This window comes from Brachycentrus maculatus, unplaced genomic scaffold (assembly GCF_059751285.1).
Source record: "Brachycentrus maculatus isolate JH-2025_06_01 unplaced genomic scaffold, ASM5975128v1 h1tg000169l, whole genome shotgun sequence".
Taxonomy (NCBI): Eukaryota; Metazoa; Arthropoda; class Insecta; order Trichoptera; family Brachycentridae; genus Brachycentrus; species Brachycentrus maculatus.
This window is the reverse complement of record NW_028280922.1, coordinates 1,207,404-1,235,285: the sequence shown is the minus strand read 5'-3', so window position 1 is coordinate 1,235,285 and position 27,882 is coordinate 1,207,404. Positions and strand designations below refer to the sequence as shown.

The following is a 27,882-nucleotide window of genomic DNA, read 5'->3' as shown; positions in this document are numbered from 1 at the left end:
GCCACACCACTATGCCTTTGCAAACATTCTTCGCCCCTTCCACGTTTATGCACCTCCTCATACATACCCGTAGATTATTTCTCGACTCCTGACCGAATTATTTCTCGAAAATTTAAAATAATCCTACTAAAATAAAACATGTCGCATTTTTTTTTGTTTTTACAATAAACGAAAAAATAATTACATTTTATTTATTAAGTTGTATTGTTCTAACTGTAAGTAAATTATTATAAATAAATTCACTCTAAATATTACACCGTTTTCTTTATTTATTATTTAATATTTTAATGTTACAACATTAGTGCCAAATATCCCTATTTTTACATTTTCTCATCTCAACATATGTAGATGAAGAAGAATATGGAAGTCTGGCTATACAGGACTTACGACCCATCGTAAGCTGGTGTAAGTGATGACTTTATACACGAGTAACATTTACAATTCTATCCATGATTGACAATCACAATTCTCAAAGTTTTACAACTCATACCAGTATTTATATCATATAATTCACACGTCGTTTTATGTGCGAGTTCTCGGCACCATCGACGATTGATTTTCAGTAACCTTTTTATTAAGTAACCTTTTAAATGTATGCGAGATCCTTACTGAATTTATTTACATACTGGACTCTGAACAGCGAAACTGACTTTGTGGGTTCGATTCCTTACAGTTGCAAAATAAATTGTTGAACGATTTATTTTCAATAGGTTTGGGTGTTTGTGATGTATTTTCTACACTTATCTTACCTACCCTTACCATCCTACCTGCAGACAAGCCTCTAAAAGTGGAGGCTTTGCGAGGATATTCCTTTTTAAAAAAGAACTTATAAGAAAATTATTGCAGTAATTATTATAGTAATTAATACAATATATGTTTACTTGTATTGCAAATTATTGTCAATTCTTCCTGGAAAAGTATACAATATGACAAAGCTAATATTTGAACGATAGATTGAATTCAATAAAAGGTGATAGTTTTAATTACTTTTGCACAATCGTTTTGAGAAATTACATTTATCGATTAAATAAACATGTCTGCATTCTACAATATATAAAGAACGATTTCCTTATACAATAGTTAGTTTAAAAATTGTAAAATGTTGTTATTAACGGTTATTCTGTTCCTAGTGGTTTCAACTAAAGGTACTGTATTTGGTTTTTCATTCATTTCAAAACATTGTTAAAAGTACATTTTGGCTTGTTTTATCAGTCTACGTATAATTTGAACAGGCCACGTATTATGAATTGTACATACTTTTTCTTCAAACCCTTATCCGCACCCCAAGGGTGCGTTGGGCACTGTATTATATAAACGCAGTGTTATCTTGATAATCTTGAAAGCGGAGGGCTGATGAACCTTTCCATCATGTGTTAACGATCAAGATAACACTGCGTTTATATGATGCAGTTTCCTATGCACCATTGAGGTGCGGATAAGGGTTTGAATATCAACAAGGCTTTATTATAGAAGAGCTTTATTATCAACAAGGTCAACTAGAGGGTTTTATAAATTAATTAATTTTAATTACACACATGCAATTAAATTATTTGTATTACTTTTTATACACTTGGGAACGCTTGAAAATGTGATTTAAAATTTTATACAGCTAATAATTTTACCAGTCATTTTATTCACAACATTTTGAACGTGTCCAAATACTTGTTCGCATATCTGTATTTTCTCCACCACATGAATGGAAGGCTGGACATTTTTAGGGCTTACGACCCTAATAGGTTGTCATGGTCCATAACTTCTGATTGGAGATAATCCAGATATGTGTGCAAGTATTTAGACACACTCAACATGTTGTATATACTAAAACCCTTAAAGCTAATGATTTGTCTAGGTCATCCATTGCTGCGCTTACCAAATATTCAGCAAGAACGGATTATCGGTGGATTTCCGATTGACATAGCGGAAGCACCTTATACTGTAGCCTTACTTTTGGATAACTATGGCACAGGATACTACGTACACTGGTGTGGAGGATCCATCATCAGCGAGAGTCTCATTGTCACAGCTGCCCACTGCGTTGATGGGTAATATCAACTTATTTACAACACTCTCCTTATCATTCATTGTTCACTTTGTATGTGGTATTACACAAAGTGAACGATGAATGATAAGGAGAGTGTAATATTACCATACCACAAAGTAAACAATGCTTTTAATATATGAAATCAATTTTTTACCTTTGGATCGAACCATTTTTGATATTCTATTACAAGTGCCTGTTTCATAAACTAAATAATGACGCAGCGCTGCAGTCGAACCACTCTTTACTAAACTGACTAAACTATCCAAACTAGCTAAAATAATAAAACTGGCCAAACAAGTCAAATGAGACAAACAATCCAAATTAGCCAAACTAGCCAAGTTAGCTAAACTAACTATCTAGCCAGACAAGAAAAACTTTCTAAACTAGATCAAAACTAGCTAAACTATGTTTAAACTTTATAAAATAAAACAACTTTGTTTTAACCACTTTTCATTGGCACACTTTTTTCAACCGGTTTCAACAAGAACCTTGTCATCATCAGGGTATATATACTAATTCTTAAACATGGAAATACTTAAACATGGAAATCCAAAAAAACCTGAATTCTAATAATAATTTATTAAATAATATATTGTTTCAAAATTCTTCACCATTGCTTTCCATTTTTCCTTTGTTTTCAAACTCCATCCCTTGACTAACCCCTTCCCCTTACTTTCCCCTCTCCTTATTTATAGAACAATTTTATATTTTATGTTTTAGTTATTATACAGACCTGAATGAAGGAAGTTTAACTTCTGAAACATGTAGTCTTTAATAAAACTCAAGTGGTAAATAGCGAAGTGTTTTCTTTAATCATTCTTTAATCAATGGAAATACTTATAGTTAGGCTATAGATAATTACCCTTCATAATAAAAATAATATTATTTTTGACATCTCATCAAAGATGAAGAAGAATATGGAAGTCTGGGCACTTACGGGGCTGACGACCGTCACGTTGTGAATAAAAATAATGATAATAAAAGTACTTATTTATTTTTTTACAAAAATGTTAATAAAATTAGTAAATAACCACTCACCGAGATTTTTACGTCTACCGGTTTCGAGACGTACCCGTCTCTTCGTCAGGATAATCACTAACACAGCATGCAAACAATTTTAGTGATTGTCCTGACGAAGAGACGGGTACGTCTCGAAACCGGTAGACGTAAAAATCTCGGTGAGTGGTTATATACTAATTTTATTAACATTTTTGTAAAAAAATAAATAAGTAAAAATGACTAACCACAAAGTAAATGCTTTAAATATTAATAATATTGAGAATATAATAAAAGTGGTTAAAACAAAGTTTTTATTTTATTTTATGAAGTTTATAAAATGTGCTACAAAGTATCTGCGAAAAACATTCAAGAAATATTTTTTTTTGTTTTTAATGTTTATTTCGTATGTGTAATATAAATTTTATGTTTTTGTTTTTTGGTTATATTATACACAGGGTTCTGCCGTCGAAGTTTCGAGTTCGCGCTGGTTCCACGTATAATAATATCGGAGGACAGTTAGTGGAGGTTGAGAAGACTATTCAACACGAAGATTTCGACAGGAGGTACTTTGATAACGACATCGCCATCATCAAATTAAAGGATCCTCTAATGTTTGATGAAAATGTCACCAACATCTCTCTTCCGACCCAAGGACTGTCAATACCTGATGGAATTAGTGCTGACACTAGTGGATGGGGAGTCTTAAAGGTAATTTTTCATCTAAAAATGTACATTACATGATATGAGTGAGGTGTTCGACTATGCAATTTTTTCTCGTTACCTCAAAAATATCGTATCACGGACATATATCTCATATTTCCGTCGTCTTTTTTTTTTTGTTTTCTTCTTCTTCTTCTTGGTGTAGCCTTGTGGCCTGTTTTTAGAGGGAATAGCCTCCTGTAATGACGATTCCCTATCAATCCATCTCTTTGGTGGTATGCCCGGGAGTTGTCTACCTTGGGGTTCACTGTGCAGTGCAATGTGGGGGAGTCTGGATGGTTCCATTCTCCTCTCGTGCGCATACCATTTTCTTCTTCGTTGCCCTCCCCACCTAACGACATCTTCGATCTCGCATATTTCCCTTATCCTGGTGTTCATTATCTCGTTGACTCTTGCCATATATGCTCCTTAGAGTCTTATTTCTGACTATCTTTATTTTATCAATTGATTCGGCAGTCACTTTTTGGTCATATCAATATATATTCAATTTAAGTTTTATTTAGTAAATACCGCTTTTTCTTAAAATCTTAATTGTGGTAATCGCAAACCACTTATGTCAGTGCCACCACCATTTATTGAACCACCAATCAATGACAGCTTTAATATTAAAGAAACAGTTTATTTTTCATTCAAATTTTGTATTGTTTGTCTTTTGAGATGCTCTCTCTCTCTCTCTCTCTGTCTCTCTCTTTTTCTCTCTGTCTTTCTCTATCTCTGACATTAAATCTCTCTTATTCTTATTGTAGGAGGGTGGATCTGCTACTAACGTTTTACAAAAAGTCACAATTCCGATCATAAACCACAAACTATGCGACGCCGCCTACAGTACCATATACATGAAGATCACAGAGCACATGATATGCGCTGGCAGGCTCGGTATTGGCGGACAGGATGCGTGCAATGGCGACTCCGGAGGTCCTCTGGTAGTGGATGACACCCTGATCGGAATTACGTCATGGGGAAAAGGATGTGCGCGACCTGATTATCCTGGCGTTTGGATGAAAGTTTCAAGCGCGAGGGATTGGATAGATGCTAATTCCAAAATGACTTCTGAGAACTAAGATAGAACTGTTTTGAATATTGAAAGCATTATCCTTGTGGATCATATTGATATATTATTTTGAGAAATAAAACAACTTTGTTTTTTGATCCACTCACATTTTTATTAACCAACTAGTTTCGGCAACAACCTGTTGCCCTCTTCAGGGTTTAATTAAATTAAACCCTGAAGAGGGCAACAGGTTGTTGCCGAAAGTAGTTGGTTAATAAAAATGTGAGTAGATCAAAAAACGAAATCTTTTTATTTCTCAAAATAATATACGATAGAACTTTCTATTATATATAGCTTAACACAGGAATCCAACTCCCCACCCAAGTATCCGCCATTCTTTGTGAACCTTATTCTAGAATTGCGGTCATAATTTATAAAATGATAAAGCTTAACGTATTTAAACTATGAAATTTTGTATATACTTATTGTTGTTATTATTTTCTATTTTTATTTTGTTTGTGAAAAACAATAATACTAGACACTGGCAGAAACATCTTTTCACTCGGTGAACAATGAATGAAAGAAAGATTTAACTAAGAAAGATGTGTGTCAAAAACAACCATTTTCTTAATTAAACCATCTACTTCTTGAATCAAGTGATCACTTAAACCAGCCTATGACGGTCGTCAGCCCCGTAAATGCCCAGACTTCCATATTCTTCTTCATCTTTGATGAGATGTCAAAAATAAAGTTTATCTTATTATTTATCTATATTATAAATATAAATATTCAATATAAATAAGTTAACATATTTTCATTGTAACTCCATAATTATCAATATTTTTTTAATCCCTTAGACCTTAGACTGAAGCATGTCTAGATACCAACCTATTAAGGTTTCAACGTATGGGATCCATGACTGTAACATCCAATTTGACGTGATACAAGCTTGTCACCATATAGACTTTGAATAAGAACGATTAAGTAAGTCCAAATCAGTCATCATAATTTCAGTTACAAAATCAAAAAAAATTAAAAATCAAAAAATAAAAATAATAAAAATAATAATAAAATAATAAAAATAAAAAACAAATAAAGTAAAAAAAAAAATTAAAATAAAAAAAAAATAAAAAAAAAGAAATAAAAAAATAAAAAATAAAATATAAAAGTATATATATAAAAAAACTGTTATATCTTTTATTATATAACATTAAACCACGAGTATAAGTCCCTTTCCAAGCACAAGAGCACAGACTCTTTTATGGAGAGGCACAGCGAATCGAAATATAAAAGTTATCCATATGTATAAATGATTCAAATGTATTATGTTATAAATAAAAATGTAAATTTATTATATGAATAAATGAATTGTTGGCCAGTGTAATCAGAATAAAGTGTAAAAAACATATTAAATAAGCATGTTGCTAATAATTATAAAACTCCATGTATACTGCAGTTAGTTGAATGAATTTCTTCATCATGTTGAAATTTAAGTTTTCCATTATTTTCTTTTTCTTTTCACGCAAGAGAAAAACTTGCATTTAAGGGGATATTCGATAACACAGAATTCATTCCACAGGAGAGTACCGGAGAGGTCACATGTCTGTTCACGCACATGTGAACAGACATGTGACATCCAAGAATGTTTATTGCATTTTTTTTTTGTTTTTTAGAATACATACAGATTTTTAAACTCCTTACTTTTCAATTGTTCTTTAATAGATTTATATTATCCACTGACACTTCGTGATGGAATTGCATTTTTAATTTATTATTAGATTAAAACCAATATTTTTAGCTTTTCCACTTTTTTATTTGACCAGCGACCGGGTTTCGTCGTTACCGACCAGTCTGATGATGTCGGTAACGACGAAACCCGGTCGCTGGTCAAATAAAAAAGTGGAAAAGCTAAAAATATTGGTTTTAATCTAATAATAAATTAAAAATTGTTCTTTAAAAACATTTTTTCAATGCGAAAACGGTGTTTTAAGAAAAAAAAAAACAATTACTTAAAATGTTATCTGGATTTTGAAGAAAATTAAGTTACGACTCAACGAATACAAGGCCTTAGATAATTTTTTGGAAAAATACCGAAATTTTGTTAAATTTATTTCAAGGCGATAGAAATCGATATTTCTTGTTTATTCTTAATTACTTTAGTAACCTTGGAAATATATTTTTTATCTCGTGTTGTTATCATCAAATTGAATAAACATTTAAAAGATATGATCAATCATATTAATAAAAAGATAATATAATTTTAAGGTGAAAAAAAAATATTTTGTTGATGCGTCACTGAGATGACGATTATGTAAATATTATATCTTCGTTTAAAATTACTCTACGACTTGTAATTACTAATTATATAATTTATATATATATATATATACATATATATATATATATATATATATATATATATATATATATATATATATATATATATATATATATTTATATATATATAAATATATATATATATATATATATATATATATATATATATATATATATATATATATATATATATATATATATATATATATATGTTTTCGGTTTTAGTGACAGGGTATTACCCAGTGGTGTTTGTGTGTGTGCTGTGACTCAATTAGTATGTAGTATATAATAGTTAGTAAGTTGTGGAATGTGGGAAAATGCCCATAAATGGCCACGTTGAGGTTCGCCACCCAGCTGGCCGCTTTTCCCGTGGAGGCGCAAAGAAGAGGATAGCGCATGAATGCAGGATTGCGACGTGGAATGTAAGAGGACGTATGGATGAAAAAATGAATGAACTGTGTGATGTAATGGAAAGTAAGTGTTTGGATTTGTTATGTGTGACTGAAAGCTGGAAAAAAGGTAGTGGATCGATGGAACGTGACGGCACTTTGATTCTCTGGTCCGGACTCCCGGAGTCAGATAGAGCTTGTCGGGGCGTCGCCGCGTTTCTATCACCCAGGATGGTAGAATGTATGAAAGAGTATGTGTTCGTCAACGCAAGACTCATGTTTGTCAGATTCAAAGTCGGGTTAACAAAGCTACTTGTTTTAATAGGATATGCCCCCGTCAACTCCGACAGCGAGTCTGAGAAGGATGAGTTTTGGTTGAATGTAATGAGTGTGATGAATGGAAAAATGAATAATGAAAAGGTAATTCTGGCCGGTGATTTGAATGACTGGGTTGGTACAAGGAGAGACGGTTTTGAATCAGCGCTCGGTTTGTATGGAGATGCGAGAGTGAACGATAATGGGAAGAGATTGCTAGAGGTATGTCTGGAATGGAATCTCTTTGTGTCAAATACTTTTTTTGCACACAAGGGAATCCATCAATATACTTGGGAGAGATGTGATGAAAGGTCTATTATCGATTATGTCGTCATTGACTCTAGATTGAGATCCGCCACAGTAGACACAAGAGTGTTCAGGGGGGCCGAAATGGAAACAGATCACTTTTTGGTAGTTTCAAGAGTGATTCTGTTCCAAGGGTGGAGGGCCAAAACGAACAAGGTGGCGGCTCCTTCTAGAGTCAAAGTAGAAAAGCTACAGAATGATGACATAAGAGTTAAGTTTGAAACAGACGTATGCAACAGGTTGATTGCGGAAGATGTAAATGAACTTAGTATAAATGAAATGTGGGAACATCTGAAAGGTAGTGTGTGTGAATCCGCAAAGGTAGTGTGTGGTACAGCGGTACAAGGAAGGAAAAAAGGCGATGCGTGGTGGGATGATGATGTTAAAGATTTAGTGAAAGAGAAGAAGAATGCGTGGTTAAAGTGTTTGGCAGTGAGGAATAAAAGCTCCGCTGAGTATGAATCGGTTAAAAAAGTATACAAGGATTGTAAAATGAAAGTTAAGCAAGGGGTGAGTGAACGAAAACGTTTGTTGAGGAAGGATGAAGGAGTAAAAATGACAAAAAATTTCCAAGAAAATATAAAAATTTTCTGGAAAGAAGTCAAAAACTCCCGAAGTCTAAGCTTGAATGTATGTACGAAATCGATTGCAGCGAAAGACGGAAAAATGGTGACGAATGAAAAAGATATAAAAGAGAGATGGAAAGAGTATTTCGAGGAGGTGTATGAAACACATACGATTAATAACGTTAGTGACGTAAGTACATTTCCCCGAATACGTGTGAATGATGTTTCAAGAGAGATAAGTATGGAAGAAATTAAGAATGCCACTAAGTCTTTGAAAAATGGAAAGGCTCTAGGATTCGACAATTTTGCCGCAGAATACGTCAAGAATGGTGGCGAAATAGTTCTCACATGGTTGCATAGGCTCTTTAACCGTTGTCTGGAGGAGAGTTATACTCCGGTGGATTGGAGAAGGGCAGTTATAATGCCTCTCTACAAGGGTAAAGGTTCTAGGGTGGAATGTGGGAACTATAGAGCAATCAGTCTATTGAGTGCTGTTGGCAAGATGTATGGTCGAATCCTTATTGAAAGAGTGAGAACCATAACAAAGGACAAAGTGTGGGATGTCCAGAGTGGATTTATGAATGGGAGAGGATGTACGGATCAAATTTTTGCCTTGCGCAACATCACTGAAAAGTTTTTGGCCAAAAACCAAAAGCTTTTCTGTGCTTTTGTGGATTTGCAGAAAGCGTATGACCGAGTTGATAGAACGAAGCTATGGAAGGTGTTATCTGAGTATGGGGTAAGCAGTAAACTTATCCAAGGCATAGCATCCTTGTACGAGGATAGCACTGCATGCATAAGGGTAAGTGGTTCATTTTCATCCTGGCTTAGCATCTCTAAAGGTGTTAAGCAGGGATGTGTAATGTCACCGTGGCTGTTTAACCTATACATGGATAATTGCATGAAAGAACTGAAAGATTTAAATGTTGGAGCCAGAATGAATAATTTGACTGTCTGTTGCCTTTTGTATGCTGACGATGCTGTTCTTCTTGCCGATAGCAGAGAAGACCTGCAGGCGTTGGTGACAAAAGTGTATAATGTGTGCAAGGAAAGTGACTTATTGATGAATGTTAGCAAATCTAAGATTATGGTTTTTGAAAGAGAAGAATGCAGATCTGAATGTGAAATATTGGTAAACGGAGAGATTCTGGAACAGGTAGATGATTTCGTGTATTTAGGTAGTATGTTTTCTAGGGATGGAAAGATTGATAAAGATATAGAAAGGAGAGTGAATGCTGGGAACAAAGTGAACGGTGCACTGAAATCAGTTATAGCAAATAAAAACCTATCAGCGGAAGCTAAACTGGCAGTGCACAACGGAGTCCTGGTTCCAACTCTAATGTATGGAAGTGAAACATGGAGTTGGCAAAAGAAGGATGAAAGTAGACTGAATGCAGTCGAAATGCGATCTCTCAGAAGAATGTGTAACAAAACGATGTATGATAGATGTGCGAATAGTGAAATAAGGAAAGAATGCAAAGCTGAGATAAGCATTATCGATAAAATTAAGAAAGGTGTGTTGAGATGGTTTGGACATGTAGAACGAATGAGTGAGGAAAGAACGGTAAAACAAATTTATGAGGCGAATGTTAGCGGGAAAAGAAGCAGAGGAAGACCGAGAAAAACATGGCACGATCAGGTATGCCAAATACTTGAAAGTGGTCAGGTTAGGAGTCGTAACAATCGGCGGGTATGTATGAGGAGATGCATGAACGTGGAAGAGGCGAAGAATGTTTGCAAGGACAGAGTGGTGTGGCGCTCTATTCTCTCTGCCTACCCCTGCGGGGAAGCGGCGTGATGGTTAGTTAGTTAGTTAGTATATATATATATATATATATATATAAATATATATATATATATATATATATATATATATATATATATATATATATATATATATATATATATATATATATATATATATATATATATATATATATATATATATATATATATATATATATATATATATATATATATATATATATATATATATATATATATCAGTGGCGGTACTTCCCTAGAAGCCCAAAAGTCCGGCTTGCCTAAAAACTCCAAATAAAAATGAATAAATCTAGACCAAATTATTAAAAATACATAATTAATGTGTGACAATTTTTAAATTATCGCGCGTTTATTTGATTATTAAACACTATGCATGCCATTATATGGTGATGGTACTTATTGGTAATGGTTGATATCTGAGGAAGATATTCTATTAAAGTGAACATTTTCTTTATTTAAAGGCGATGGCTATACCTTACAAAAGCTACATGTATGCATATTTTTACAATGATTACAATACATTGTTTATATTTATAATACTTTCTGGATGCTTACTATACTGGGAATGTTATGAGGTGAAGAAATTATAGGTACATCATATATTCACGAATGTGAAAAATAATGGGTTTGCCTTACTGGTAAACCCTAGGCACGCCACTGATATAAATATATATATATATATATATATATATGTATATATATATATGTATATATATATATATATATATATATATATATATATATATATATATATATATATATATATATATATATATATATATATATATATATATATATATATATATATATATATATATATATATATATATATATATATATATATATATATATATATACAGTATCTACTCAATGAATTAGGGCCACCCATTATTTTTTTGAATACTCTGAAATCTTTTGGATTATTATATTTATTTTACATAAATACTTTAAGTTTTCTATTGACATCTAATATCATGTATATTACCTTCAATAATATGTAAAATATACCTGGATTATTTAAGCCTTTACAAAATTTCAAACCCTTTTTCTGAGAAAGGTCCCTAATTATCACAGGTAGACAGATAGTTGAAAGTTCAAAAAATAGTCCTATCTCATTTATTAGTGAAGTTTCTTGAGTTCTGGTTGTTGTTTTGTTCAGAAAGGTTATATAGTTATCGTGTCTTGTGAAAAAAACTTAATTTTTAATTTTAGTTCATAAAGTATAATTTTTTTTTGTAAACACACGTGTTTTTTTTGAAAAGGACAAAATGGGAAAAAGTAAAGACATTTCTGAGGAAAAAAAGTCTAGTGTTATAGTGCTACTGAAATTAGGAATACTATCTAATAGAGAAATTTCAAAAAAAGAAAACGTTTCTCGTCAAACAGTGGACAGAATTTCAAAATCAATAAAAAATCAGTCACCCGCCACCAGCAATCGGCGAAAGAACTGTCGTAGGATTAGAAAAACAACACCGAGGACTGATCGAAAAATCGTTCAAAGTGCCTTAGAAAACCGTAGTGCATCAGCAAAAACATTAAAAATAAAATTGGAAGAAGAGGGTATAAATATATCGGTATCAACACTGAGGCGACGTCTTTACGAAGTAAATCTGAAATGCAGGCGCCCTGTAAAAGTACCAAAATTGACACCACGAATGAAAGCGGATCGATTAAAATGGGCCAGGCTACATCGAAATTACTCGGTAGATGATTGGAAAAAGGTATGTATTTAAATTGAATTTTCAACATATTATTTTAGTAAATAAACTTATATATTTGAATTAAACTTAAATTTTCATTATTTTTCAGGTCATCTTTAGTGATGAGTGCCGGTTAGAAGCCGTGACAGAGAGCCGTCGATTCGTCAGGAGAACACCAATGGAACGTTACAATGAGGCCTGTGTGGTAAAAGTTATCAAACACCCCCCTGCAACAATGATATGGTCATGTATTATTAACAATTTACCTGGGCCGTTGTTTTTCGTGGAAGGAACAATGAACCAAAATTCCTATAAGCAGGTCCTCGAACGAATTTTATTGCCCTTCTACCATACACTCGACCCAACAGAAGGTTCATACACCTTCATGCAGGATGGGGCACCTTGCCACCGGGCTAAATCAATAATAAAATTTTTGTCTAACAAAAATCTGCCTTTGCTCCCCTGGCCTGGAAATTCTCCGGACCTTAATCCTATAGAAAACGTATGGAGCATGTTAAAAAATAAGGTATACTCATTTCCAAATCCGACAGTAGACTGTCTAAAAAAAAATATTCAAAAAATTTGGTCAGAAGACGAAGAAATAAAAAATATGATAAAACAGTGCATTTTAAGTATGCCAAAAAGAATTGAGGCAGTTATTTCTGCCAAAGGTGGAAATACTAAATACTAACTTTATTTATATGAAAATATATGCATAATTTAAGCGTAATAAAGTGTTCATGTGTAAATAAAATTCAATGTTGTTTTATTCAAGGTTTTCTCTGAGTTATTCCTGTTTGAATTGAGAAATTGCGCGAAATTCTGCGTGGCCCTAATTCATTGAGTAGATACTGTATATATATATATATATATATATATATTGACGTCTCAACAAAAATGAAGAAAGATATGGAAGTCTGGGTATTTACAGGGTTTATGACCTGTGATAGGCTAGTTAAGTGATCACTTCACATACATGTAACATTCACCATTCCATCCATGATTAACAACTACACAACTCACGTTTTTTTTAAGTCATACATACGATATATGTATCATAAATCTCATGACTTGAAATAAATTTTAAACATGATTTCAACCTTATTAATTTATTATTTACTATACGTATTCACAATCATTTTAATGTATGAGTATAAGGTGATTATGCTATAAATCCTTGTACATAATACGCAAGAAGAATTTTCTTAAACAACCAATATTTTCATATTATCTTTTGACGTCTTAACATACATATATGAAGAAGAATACGGGCATAATATAAGTCTGGGCATTTACGGGGCTTACGACCGTCATTGGCAGCTTTAAGTGATCACTTTACACATGTGTAACAGTCACCAATTCTAATTTAAATAATATAAAAAATAATTCTTTTAATTGGAGATAATCCAGATGAATAAGTATTTGGACACACTCAAAATGTTGTTAACCAAGTCTTTTTTTTTAAACATAATTTCATTAGAAAAATTTATCAATGAAAAATCTTATAGACGGTTTTCGGTTAGCGAATATGATGGTATTCGTTTTTTTGTAGTTTATATGAGTATTTCTTTCCAGCTTCAAATTTTGATGTCAAATTGTCAAATATACATATATCGCTCACTCCTTTCAAGAACGTCATAAATCAAAAAAACTTGATTTTTCAGGAGAACGTTTTTAAAGTTTAAAAATATAATATAATGTATTAAAAATAAATATCAAGCCACTTACTGAACTTTTTACTGTGAAACAAATCTTTTTAGGCAAAACCTGAAGGTTTTTTCTCTATTTGTAAAATATTTAGTTTATTTAAAAAAATAATTAAACAATACTTTTTCTTCAAAATGCAAAAACAACACTTTCTGTTCTGTAGCGGGTAAATATTTGATTTATATTATCCACTGACACTTCGTGATGGAATTGCATTTTTAATTTATTATTAGATTAAAACCAATATTTTTAGCTTTTCCACTTTTTTTATTTGACCAGCGACCGGGTTTCGTCGTTACCGACATCATCAGACCAGTCTGATGATGTCGGTAACGACGAAACCCGGTCGCTGGTCAAATAAAAAAAGTGGAAAAGCTAAAAATATTGGTTTTAATCTAATAATAAATTTAAAAAAAAGGGTAAATATTAAGTTTAAAATATGCCACTTTTGCTGGGATATTGTACATTCTAGGCATTCCGAAAACATGCACAACTGAAAATTGACGATTTTTGATTTACGACGTTCTTGAAAAGAGTGAGCAATATAGGCTATAAACATGCAGTAGGTACGCAACCAAATCTTTGGACTGAAAGGATTTAAAAAATCGAATTAAAAAACCGAATAAAGTAAAGACATATAAACTAAATTCATTATTAAATTTAGTGTTTTAATTCGATCGCTCATGTCTAGACGGTTTTATGGAAATAAAAAGATTAAAAAATAACAAAGTTCAATAATAATTGATTTTATAAAATATATAATACATAATTCGTCATAAAAAATCATACGTTTATTGTTTTTAAATGATAACGATAAACATCGATTTAAAATGATTTCACTAGTTAATCAGTTTTTTTTTTAATATGTAAGAGATAATATGTGGGAATTACCAGAAAATTTATACCTTCTTAATAATAACAATCAGTACGTGGAATCGAATTATCAAACAATAAAAATTATCATTTCTGGTGGCTATATTCATGGATCTGATAAAAAAAAGGTCTGGAATTCTCGTTAGGCCACACTTGCAAATAAAAAAAACATTACAATATTTAAAAACTAACTAACTAACTAACCATCACGCCGCTTCCCTGCAGGGATAGGCAGAGAGAATAGAGCGCCACACCACTCTGTCCTTGCAGACATTCTTCGCCTCTTCCACGTTCATGCATCTCCTCATACATACCCGCCGATGGTTACGACTCCTAACCTGACCACTTTCAAGTATTTGGCATACCTGATCGTGCCATGGTTTTCTCGGTCTTCCTCTGCTTCTTTTCCCGCTAACATTCGCCTCATAAATTTGTTTTACCGTTCTTTCCTCACTCATTCGTTCTACATGTCCAAACCATCTCAACACACCTTTCTTAATCTTATCGATAATGCTTATCTCAGCTTTGCATTCCTTCCTTATTTCACTATTCGTACATCTATCATACATCGTTTTGTCTCACATTCTTCTGAGAGATCGCATTTCGACTGCATTCAGTTTACCTTCATCCTTCTTTTGCTAACTACATGTTTCACTTCCATACATTAGAGTTGGAACCAGGACTCCGTAGTGCACTGCCAGTTTAGCTTCCGCTGATAGGTTTTTATTTGCTATAACTGATTTCAGTGCACCATTAACTTTGTTCCCAGCATTTTTTGTTGTTGTTGTTGTTGTGTTGTTGTTGCGTTGTTGTTGTGTTGTTGTTGTTATTGTTGTTGTTGTTGTTATTGTTGTTGTTGCGTTGTTGTTGTTGTTGTTGTTGTTATTGTTGTTGTTGTTGTTGTTGTTGTTGTTGTTATTGTTGTTGTTGTTGTTGTTGTTATAGTTGTTGTTGTTGTTGTTGTTTGTGCAACAATATTTAAAATGTGTCCAAATCCTTGTTCACGAATCGAAGTTTCTCCACTAGGGAGTTATTGATATTGACATATTGGCATGTTAACATAGATGAAGAAGATTATGGAAGTTTAAGTATTAACAACGCTTACAATTATAAACGGGGTTTGAATAATCGTTTTCTCCTTTATTTATAGTGAGATTTCAATGCAAAAATAGCTCCTTAAAGTAGAAAAATTCAAATTTGTGTTCACAAACAATATGCCTTTAGACACACACACAAAATGATATCAATAAAATGAGTGGTCAAATTACAGCAGACATGATAATGCCCTAACTTGGCGAAACAATTGTCAAAATATTTTTTTTAATGTGTTTTTGTTAATAAAATAGTAGACTCAAAAAATCTGTGTTTGATTTCAAATTTACCCTCCGTTCGGACTAGTGAAGCGTTCCAATTACGGTACAGAGAATCTGTAGTACATTTTTATCAAATAAAATAAATACGTATTGTGAAATTATAAATATATATCAATTTTTTTTTAAAAGAAATTTAATATTTAAGTTGTATCGAGATTTTTTTATGATTACAAGTAAAAAGCTTTGTCTCGTAACTTCCATAGAAGCATCTTCTCTGGCACAGGAATATATTGGTGGTAGAACGGATTTCCGTTTTAAAGAAGCGCGGGAGGTATGAGTAGACGTTCGGGTTACAGAGGTGTTCGGATTATAGAGGTCCTAATAAGCTGTACAAGAGTCCTGTATAAGCTTCATAAAAAAATAAATCATGCATTCAGGCGTCTCCTTATGCATATGTAAAATAATTTGGGTAGAATCTAACATACATTTAAAATAAGGGTCTCTGATAGTAAAAAGCTTAACCATAGAGGCTGTCAAGAACTCACATATGAATGGACGTGTCAAATATGTAAATATATATATATATATATATATATATATATATATATATATATATATATATATATATATATATATATTTATGTATATATATATATATATATATATATATATATATATATATATATATATATATATATATATATATATGTATATATATATATATATATATATATATATATATATATATATATATATATATATATATATATATATATATATATATTTATATATATACAATATATATATATATATATATATATATATATATATATATATATATATATATATATATATATATATATATATATATATATATGTATATATATACATATATAAATATATAACCTTACTTAAAGAGAGGTATTTGAATGTTTTGGAGATTTTATTATTTAATTTATTTGTTATTTTCAATAATAATAATATGTTATATGCATTTAGGGAATCATAAAAAACGATGCACCAATCCTTCAATCTATTATCTTCTTCTTCTTCTCCAAGAGCGTTCTGACCTCCACTGCTGGATATGGACCTCTTCCCCTTCTTTCCATTTCCAGATCTGCTTGCAGATAGTTTCTACCCCCCCATAGCGACCATATGTCGTCGGACCATCTCTTTTGGAGTCTTCCGACACCTCTTTGTTCTCCCAAGGTCTCCATCATACAAATTAACTTTGATTTGTAGTTACTTAAACAAAAAATATGTGAGTAACATAACGTATTAACATTCACGGATTAAATAGATTATTTGTTTATCATTACAAACATCACTGCAACATAAGTATTAATTTTTTGATTAAGCCTTTTTGTACTACTTTATTCAAAAACTATGTACACGCGTGAGTTGCCGAATATTTTATCAATATAATTTTGATAAAAGACAATGGTTTTATAAAATATTTTTTATTCAATATCGATTAGCAAACCTTCAAGATGTTCTTATTTATATTTGCCGCCATCTTATGTGCCGGAAATGGTAAGTGTTTTAAGCATATATTTATGAACATAAAGAAAGACACGATCCTATGGCTTATTCCTAGGTTCCTCATGAAATCAAACCATTAAATAACCAAAACTCGTCTTAAACGTCTATGCTCAAAGCTAAGTAGACTTTTTGGACTATTGTAAGGTGCTATGTTTCACAGGATAAGTATAATTTACATAAGGTCATAAACACTGTAAATACTAAGACTTCCACATTTGTCTTCATCTATTTTGAGATGTAAAAAAATTTACAAAATAACTCCTGAGTGGAGAAAACACAGATTTTTGATCAAGTATTTAGACACACTCAAAATGTGGTATAATTCAAGATTTAAATGCAAGCCATTCGGTAGACGCCGATCAAAAGTTCATATGATTAAATGTAGTGATCTCCTTTCAAATTTATGATTAGGATTTGACTAAAAAAGTAATAAATATTAATTATTATAGCAGCGTTCGTCTTCCCATCGGAATTCACGCTGGATGGGAAGATAGTTGGAGGAAGTCCTGCTGATATTACCGAAGCACCTTACCAGGTGTCTCTAATGATGGACCCAGGAACAGGTACTTTTGGCCATTACTGTGGAGGCTCTATAATCTCTAGGACTGTTGTAGTAACTGCAGCCCACTGCGTTGACAGGTAAAATATTGAAGTCTCGTGAATTAGTTTAGCAGTTACACATAAAGAGAACAAATTAAAAACACATAAATTGGCAAAATGTGTAGTACGGAAGATATAGTCGGATGGGGAAGACAGCAAAGACGATTCTGGAATCCCCATGTTAATAGAATGCAAGAAAATAGACCGACCCGAGTTGCTCTTCAAGAGATCCTATATGGAAGAAGACCACTAGGAAGACCTCCTATCAGCTGACAGTCCACGTCGCAAAAGACGGATAATGATACAGAGAGATCCTTGAATCTTAAAAAAGTAATAAGATGAAGGAAGAAGATCATCTAATATGATTTGGTAGTGACAATCTGAAGTGTTTTCACACTATTTTGTATGGTTAAAAGCTTATGATATTGAATCCTTAAACTAGACCTCACTCAACTAGCTCAATTTTCACCAAGCCAAGACCATAAAGGTCTAAAGGTAGCACAAAGGCCTAACCAAATCAGTTGAACACATTTTTTATTATTCTTAGGACTTCAACGACCCAGTGGCGAGTCCGAGCTGGTTCCACTACCCACAACAACGGTGGTCAGGTTACTAACGTTATTCGCATCGTACAACACTCTGGATTCAACAATGCTCTCGATAATGACATTGCCCTGGTGACCCTCTCCTATTCTCTGACTTTATCCAACTCCGTTGCAACAGTCACTCTCCCATCCCAAGGACAGCTTGTCTCTGATGGCGTCAGTGCTTTCGTTACAGGATGGGGAACCCTTAGCGTAAGTACGAGTAAAACATGAGTTAACAAAACATGTAAACGCTAAATAAAAACTGGATGTTTACAGAAAGTTTAAAACTAGGCAAAAAGATTATGCTGTTATCAACAAAACTCTTCCGAAGAATGATTAATATAAACAATCTCCACTTCTGACTTCCAATCAAGACGGAACAAGAAAGATAAAATCCATAAAGATATCATGTTTTTTTTTAAATAGAAATACTAAAAGTGCCGTTAGGTGTTAAAAAACAAATATCTTTGATATACTTTAATGTAAAATCATTTTCAAAGTTTAAAAAGAAATATCCAAGTTTTAAAGTAAAAAAATCGTATTCATCAACTTTAAAACAAGGAGAATGCATTTATAACTGTCAAAAATAGATAAGTTAACATATTCTCTAATCAAATTAAGGGAATTAAACCATCAAATAAAAAACATTAAAACTTTTTTGTTATTATTATTAATCATGAGTGATGGTGATGGACTTATTGTCAATGTATATAAAAAAAAAACATACTTATAGCATAAAACTCAAAGAACTGACCAAAAGCCCCAAAATATGCAAAGGCTTAATTTGATCAATCATGCTAAAATTGGTACTTTGAAAAGTAGCAAGATGTTATTTCACAACAATCAAACAGAAGAATAATGACGTTTTATTTAATAGGAGGGTGGCTCTTCACCCCTTCAGCTGTATAAGGTGATCATCCCCATTGTCAACCAACAGCGATGCGTGGATGCCTACGCCGGATTCAACGTCGTTACGGCCAACATGATCTGCGCTGGAAACATCGTATCCGGTGGACAGGACGCTTGCCAGGGAGACTCTGGCGGCCCACTGACGGTCAGCGGAACCCTCATCGGCATCACCTCCTGGGGAAGGGGATGCGCTCAGCCTGGTTACCCTGGAGTCTGGACCAGGGTACCTAACTTCATCAACTGGATTAACGTCAATGCTTAGATTATTGCTATTATGCAAGTGTTTAATTTTGTAAATAATCAATAGTCATTCCACAATGTTAATCCCTAATCAATAAATAATATGAAATGTCGCCTTTTTTAGAATTTAAAATACAAAACGCCAAATAAAAATATGTACCTCTTTTATTCATATTTGTTTTATTTGAAAACTCACCGCTTTACCCGACAAAAATTAAATGTCACCTCTTTAACGCCTGCATCCTGCTAACAGTGCTGCTGTAGGGATGTTAGTCGTGGCACCTTATCAAAACCCCAAGCGAGAAACTATACAAATTTAAAATAGATGCCTGAGGCGAATATTGGATGTAAAGTGGTATAACTTCGTTAAAAATGAGGACGTGAGGAGAAGAACCCAACAGCCTCTCATACTGGAAGTCCTGAAGAAAAGAAGATGGACATGGTTGTGACAAGTTCTTAGAATGCCACCTGAGAGCATTAACCCCTCATGTCTCTTCTTCCAACCCCGAGGATTCCGGCACCCCGTAAGACCGCTGAATACCATTCACGGCTTTGCTCGGCGGAACTTGAGCCCTGAGAACGAATTTATTTTACTACCAAGATTTAAAAATCTACCTACTTTAATGAACACTTAAAACATTATAAAAATAACAGTGGATCAGGACTATGATTGTGATTTTATTAATCAATCAAGATTTAAAATTAACCTAATTTAATGATTACTTATATATTATAAATAGACCAGAGAATTAGCCCCATGGCTGCGATTTTATTCATTTACCACGATTTAGAAATCTACGTATTTTAATGATTACCTAATATATTATAAACAGAACAGAGAATCAGCCCCACATGATTTCAAAATATTAAGGACTTGTAAAGCGTTTAATATTCGTAATATACTGGAATGGGTACCCATTGGGGCAACCGACATATATATATATATATATATATATATATATATATATATATATATATATATATTTATATGTATATATATATATATATATACATTTATTTAAATATTATGTAACATTCGTCGAACTCTTCTGTGGGTTCTTAATTTATACTTAGTATTCTACATGAATATCGTTTCTAGTTAAACTATGAGCACTTAGATAGTAATCTTCTAAAAATTGTATTAAGATTAAATAACAAAAGATTATAATGTTATCTATTTTCTAGCATAGTTCGACTATAAAAGGCCTGAGATAGAAAACACTTCAAGTGCAAACCTCAAGATGTTTCTACTAGTACTAGCCGCCTTCTTGGTCTCCGCCAATGGTAAGATAATTCGATTATTCATTTATTTAGCATTAACTTTGTGGAATAACATGTTGATTTCAATCTAAATATAAGATGACTTTTGAGTTTAGTAATCTTAAGGCGACTAGTTTCGAAAATCACAATTTTTCTCATCAATAGGTGAAAATACAAACTTTGTATTTTTGCCTTTTGATGAGAAAATCCGCAGTTCTCAAAAGTGGCTAACAATTTTAATTAGTAAAATTATTGAATACTCTTTATTGGATGCTTATAAACCCAATTTCAAATTAAACCTGTAATTATTTAAACATTTGGAAATTCTCGACCTACCGTTTATTAGGTAATGCCTAATCGCGTATGCATCAACATGTCCTAGTTTTTGACAGTCAAAATCACCAGAAAATTCATCGTCTTGAGAGCCGAAGATTTTAAAAAAGAACGATATTTTCCCAAAATCTAAAATAATAAGTTAGGATTAGACATATTTTTATTGAAATATTACAAGACTTAAGAGCGAGTAATTAACGATTTTTTTAGTTCTTTATCAATATTAAACTTGAATAGGATGTTATTTCAGTATCTTGGACTCTAAATCATAGTTTCTTAGTTCGAGCACCACTCAGCCACAATATCCAAATAACATCAAGATCTAAGTTCAACTCGAGGCAAACCTTTTATATTTGAGCTATGCAAGTGGATTTTCTGGATGGCATTTCTGGATGACTTTTCCATTTTTCTTAACACAAGTCTTACCAAAAATGAGTAAATATAAAATTTATCATAATCAGAAAGCAATAGCGCATTGGTGAACAGTAAAAAATCATAGAGTTTTTGTCACAAACACAAAATAGATAAAAAATATCACTTGTGGTCTGTAATTATGGTAAATATTGTTTGCAGCCTTCGTCCTCCCATCGGTCCCCATGCTGGATGGGAAGATCGTTGGAGGAAGTATCGCTGCAATCACAGAAGCTCCTTACCAGGTGGCTCTGTTGAGAAACGGAGGATCAGGAGTTTTCAGCCAGGTCTGTGGAGGCTCCATCATCACCAGGACTGTCGTCGTCACCGCTGCTCATTGCACTAGCGGGTAAGAAAAAAAATCGAATCCATCATTTGCTCCTTGCCTCAAGAAGAATATAAAATGTTGCTGATCAACATATTACTACACAAGACGAATAAATATTGATGTTTTGATTTTGTTAAATTGGCAGATCCACAGCCGCCCAATGGAGAATTCGTGCCGGATCTGCTCTTCACAATTCTGGAGGCCAAGTTATCGCCATTTCCCGCATTGTTCAACACTCTGGATTTAACAACGCTCTGGATAATGATATCTCCTTGATGACCCTCTCCACTGCTCTGACACTTTCGACCAGTGTTGCAGTTGTCAGACTGCCAACTCAGGGACAGACAGTCGCCGATGGTGCTAATGCTTTCGTCACTGGATGGGGAACCCTTACTGTGAGTAAAACACGAATATATTAATTATAATTTTATATCTTTGCACTTTGAAAATAACTCATATGAATGAGGTAGTTTGATTTCATTAAATAAATTGCACCTATATCGCTCACACCTTTCAAGAACGTCATAAATCAAAAAAAAATCAGGAGAACGTTTTTAAAGTTTAAAAATATTATACAATGTATTAAAAATAAATACCAAGCCACTTAATGAACTTTTTACTGTGGATCAGATCTTTGAAGGTAAAACCTGAATAATTTTTCTCCATTAGAAAAATATTAAGTCTTTTTTTTAAATAATTACACAATACGTTTTCTTCAAAATGCAACAACAATACTTTCTGCCCTGTAGCGGGTAAATATTAGGTTAAAACTATGCCGCTTTTGCTGGGATATAGTACATTTTCTTGGCATTCCGAAAACATGCACAACTGAAAATTGACGATTTTTGATTTATGACGTTCTTGAAAGGAGTGAGCTATATATGAGAAAACCAAACAATATTTTATATCCAGAATTCTTAAATATGGTGACATGGCTTGAGATCTTGAACTGCCTGATACCATCCTATTCAATTTTTTATTCATAAGTTTTCTCTTCTACCAACTCTTAGGCTTTTGGTGTTCGGAGTATGATGACCATTCTTCAGTTATTCTCAGGGTAATTTAAGTATTCTAAAATAACCCAGATAGAAAGATAAGAAATTATAAGAAATAGAGCATTTTGGTGACGAGTGATAATGGTTTTATCGTGCAAGAGAAAATTAAATGAAAAACAGATTATGATATATTATCATGATTAAGGAAACACTTGTTTTTATACCATTTGAGTTTTAGCTAAAATCCCATCGTCAGGTCTGAAATAAATAGATAATAAAAAAAATAATAAAATAAATAAACAAAATGAAATAAATAAATAATAAATAGTGGTATAAAAACAAGTGTTTCCTTAATCATTGTAACATGTCTTACCACAAAGTTAATGCCGAAACAATAAATAAAATATATACTATCATTTTAAGGATTGTGTTGGATGTTTTTATTAATTGTTTCGGCATTAACTTTGTGGTAAGACATGTTACAATGATTAAAGAAAACAATTGTTTTTATACCACTTGAGTTTTATTAAAGTTTACTAATTTCAGAAGCTAAACTTCCATCATTCAGTTATTATTCAGGTCTGAATAATATCTGAGTTATTATTCAGACCTGAATGATAGTAGTTTAGCTTCTGAAACTAGCAGTCTTTAATAAAACTCAATTGGTATAAAAACGAGTGTTTTCTTCAATCATTGTGTTGGATGTCTTTTAATTTGTTATAACAACTTTAATTTTAAAAGATTACAAAGTCTAGGGTCATGTTTTATGTAAATTCAACATTGCTCGCTCTATTTTTCACAGGAAGGTGGCTCTTCTCCCACCCAACTGTATAAGGTGACCATTCCGATCGTCAACCAACAGCAGTGCGTGAATGCTTATGCTGGCTTCAACACCGTTACTGCTAACATGATCTGCGCTGGACGCATGGCCACCGGGGGGGCTGATGCTTGCCAGGGAGACTCCGGCGGCCCACTGACCGTCAGCGGAACCCTCATCGGCATCACCTCCTGGGGAAGGGGATGCGCTCAGGCTGGTTACCCCGGAGTCTGGACCAGGGTGCCCATGTTCGTCAACTGGATTAACGTCAATGTTTAAATCGAATACACATATTCTAGTAATACGAGAATTGTGTAATAAACAGATTTTAACCTTTTGAAATATGTGTTTTTCATTCATTAATTGATTCGGCAGTCATTTTGTGGCATTATCTATATATTTTTGGATAAAACTCAAACTATTTTTTTTTGACATGTCAACATAGGTGCAGAAGAATATGGAAGTCTGGTCATTTACGTGGCTTACAACCGTCATAGGCTGGTTAAAGTGAACACTTTACACAAGTGTAAAAATCACTAATTCTACCCATGATTGACATCCACAGTAGGTAGTAACAAATTTCTTCAAAGTGGCTGAGAGAAACTCTCCTTGTTAAATTAGACGTCATTGTGGTTGAGGTTAGCTGAGCAGTGGTTGTTTAAAATGGCATGACCGATGAGACGGTGACAAGTCTGCTAGTCAGTGTTGTCATTCAGTCAGTGTTGCTTGGTAATACAGTCAAAAAGCTAAGGGAGAACTGAAAACACACTATGTGCGGGAAGGGTATTTCTACCAGCGTGCCAGACTAGTACTTATCTGCGGGACGGGTAGTTCTTCCTTTTACTCCTACGAGTATTTTGTGCCGACGCTTCAAAACGTTACGAACTATGCACATATCTACAAAAAGATACGATAGGCCATCGTTTATTTCACGTACTGACACACTCTTGGACACGAAAAGGTGATTTCTAGTTAAATAATTTCCTTAAGTTGAAACTAGTAATTCTTAAATTATAACCATTTTCTTTTTACACTTCATGATTCTTTGATAGGTGCGGTAGAGGCAAGTATTTTTTTATAACGTGTATGACGTATAAACGCACTCTATTATCCTTACATGAAAAAATGAGACGGCAAAAGGTCGTAAGTGATCAGATACGTAATATACTACGTACTCTATAGAAGAAATCTATCCGATATTACGATTTTTGTAAACTTTGCTTTTGGTTTACTTTCTGCACTTATGTTTTTGTCATTTATTTCTTTTAAATATACTTCTTATGCCTATTTATTATACCTGTTTATTTTTTTTTATATTTTGCCATGTATTAGTATTTGTTTTGGTTATTTAGAAAAAATATATATAACTTTATTATTTGTGTTCCAGTCTTATTAATCTTAATCCCATGTCCCAAAATGAGAAATATACATTACTCATCGGGAATACTATATGTATATATGACTTACGTTTGTAATATGTTTTAAAATAAATAAATAAATAAAATGTAAAAAATTTATTACACCGTGTTACAAAATCAGATATAAAGAGTAACTTATGTATTAATTTTAAATCAAACACAGATTTTTTGAGTCTACTAAGTTGTATTTTATTAACAAAAAACACATAAAAAATTATATTGTGACAATAGTTTCGCCTTGTTAGGGCATTATCAAACGAATGGCACATTCGCACATTCGCGTGATAATGCCCTAACAAGGCGAAACAATTGTCACAATATAATTTTTTATGTGTTTTTTGTTAATAAAATACAACTTAGTAGACTCAAAAAATCTGTGTTTGATTTAAAATTAATACATAAATTAAAATGGAGTTCTACAAATTAAACGCCAAGTCAATAAATAACGAGTAATGGTCAAAACGAGCAAATTCGGTCCCTTCTTCCTCGTTATAACCGAGCTCGACTGTGTATATGTATGTATAAATATAAATGGATATATAAATATATATATATATATATATATATATATATATATATATATATATATATATATATATATATATATATATATATATATATATATATATATATATATATATATGTATATATATATATATATATATATATATATATATATATAAATATATATATATATATATATATATATATATATATATATATATATATATATATATATATATATATATATATATATATATATATATATAAATATATATATATATATATATATATATATATATATATATATATATATATATATATATATATATATATATATATATATATATATATATATATATATATATATATATATATATATATATATATATATATATATATATATATATATATATATATATATATATATATATATATATATATATATATATATATATATATATACAATTTTAAAGAAAAATATTTGTGTTTTTATTATTTACAAACATACTTCAATTTCATACTATTTCTGTGAGCCTCAGTGTCTCATGATTATAAATAGGTATCAAATTGTGGTAGAGTGGGTTCGAACCCAGAATCTCTGACTCAAGAGCCCACGACACTAACCACGGAACCAGTACCAGACTCTATATTTTTCATAGATTAAAAAAAAACATTTAATAATTTTTTTTAATAAATTTTTGGAACTTCTATATACATTGATCAATCTCGTGATACAGTATGTCCGAGTTCGCAACAGTCATCTATATTGGAATGAGGAAAGATTTTATTAAGCAGAGACTCTTTCCATTTATGACGGTCCAAGACTATGTGACGGTCGTAAACCCTGTAAACACCCAGACTTCCATATTCTTCTTCATCTATGTTGAGATGTCCGCAAAATGTAAAAAATTAATCCTTAGTTAAGATAGTCTAGTTTTGTGAATTATTTTTACACAATCAAAATTTTTCTTTTTTACTTATCTTCTTAAAATGTTAATGTTACTCCCCTAAACCAGTGGTACTCAATATTTTTATCACCTTGAACCGGTCAACGTTTGATCATTTTACCGCTGAGGGGGGATGTCGCTTGTTTATATTTTATATTACTTAATTCATATTTGTCTGCCTCCGTAGTGTAATGGTCAGCACGCTCGGCTACCATTCTGGAGGTCCCGGGTTCGATTCCTAGGGGGGTTCCAATAAATATTTGTGATTTTTTCACTGTAATATTTATTTAATATTACCCTAAACTGGTTCCTGAAGCGGAGGACTGATCACCTTTCCTTCATGTGTAAACAATCAAGATAACACTGCGTTATATGACGCAGTGCCCTATGCACCATTGGGTGCAGATAAGGGTTTATTAAAAAAAAATATTAATTAAAATTTAAATATAATAATAATAATAATTTCAATAAAAATGAATTGTAAATTGTAAAACGAGTGTTAGTCCCTCTCCAAGCACAAGAGCTCTGTCTCTTTTTTGGAAAGAACTGCTTTCTTTATTTTAAGATTGTTGGAAATGTGTAGAAAATTAATCAAAATTGTAAGAACATTGTAACCATATTAAATAAATAAAATTTAAAAAAATTAAAACATAAACAGAAGGAAATCGCTGTAATCAGCCATGATGAATAATTTAAACGTTTTTCCCAAAATTTATTGATAACACGACTAAAATAATTAATAAATGGAATTTAGATAAGATTTTAAAAAAACATAATTAAAGTAATCAATTATTTTTTCACAAATATCTCTGAATCCAATCATATCGATTCCCTGAAATATTTATCTTTTTTTGGCTTAATTTTAATTTTTGTGGAAAAAGAAAATAACAAAAAAATAAACAAATAACAAAATAAGGTAACTTTTTGATGAAAAACACTTGTATTTTTA

General features: G+C 32.0%; 2 protein-coding genes across 2 annotated transcripts; both read left to right on the top strand.

The window, feature by feature from the left end:
• The first annotated feature begins 1,086 nt into the window (after positions 1 to 1,086).
• Positions 1,087 to 19,942, top strand: LOC148308348 (transmembrane protease serine 9-like). Its single transcript, XM_088261938.1, has 8 exons — positions 1,087 to 1,145; positions 1,850 to 2,042; positions 3,496 to 3,748; positions 4,507 to 4,816; positions 7,803 to 7,910; positions 18,037 to 18,223; positions 18,732 to 18,981; positions 19,649 to 19,942. The coding sequence occupies exons 1-8, from the start codon at positions 1,100 to 1,102 to the stop codon at positions 19,940 to 19,942; spliced, it is 1,641 nt and encodes a 546-aa protein (XP_088118064.1). The 5' UTR covers positions 1,087 to 1,099.
• Positions 19,943 to 21,146: 1,204 nt separating this feature from the next.
• Positions 21,147 to 25,445, top strand: LOC148308347 (trypsin Blo t 3-like). The gene is made up of 4 exons (XM_088261917.1): positions 21,147 to 21,204; positions 22,087 to 22,273; positions 22,398 to 22,647; positions 24,050 to 25,445. The coding sequence occupies exons 1-4, from the start codon at positions 21,162 to 21,164 to the stop codon at positions 24,341 to 24,343; spliced, it is 774 nt and encodes a 257-aa protein (XP_088118043.1). The 5' UTR covers positions 21,147 to 21,161; the 3' UTR covers positions 24,344 to 25,445.
• The last annotated feature ends 2,437 nt before the right edge of the window (positions 25,446 to 27,882 follow it).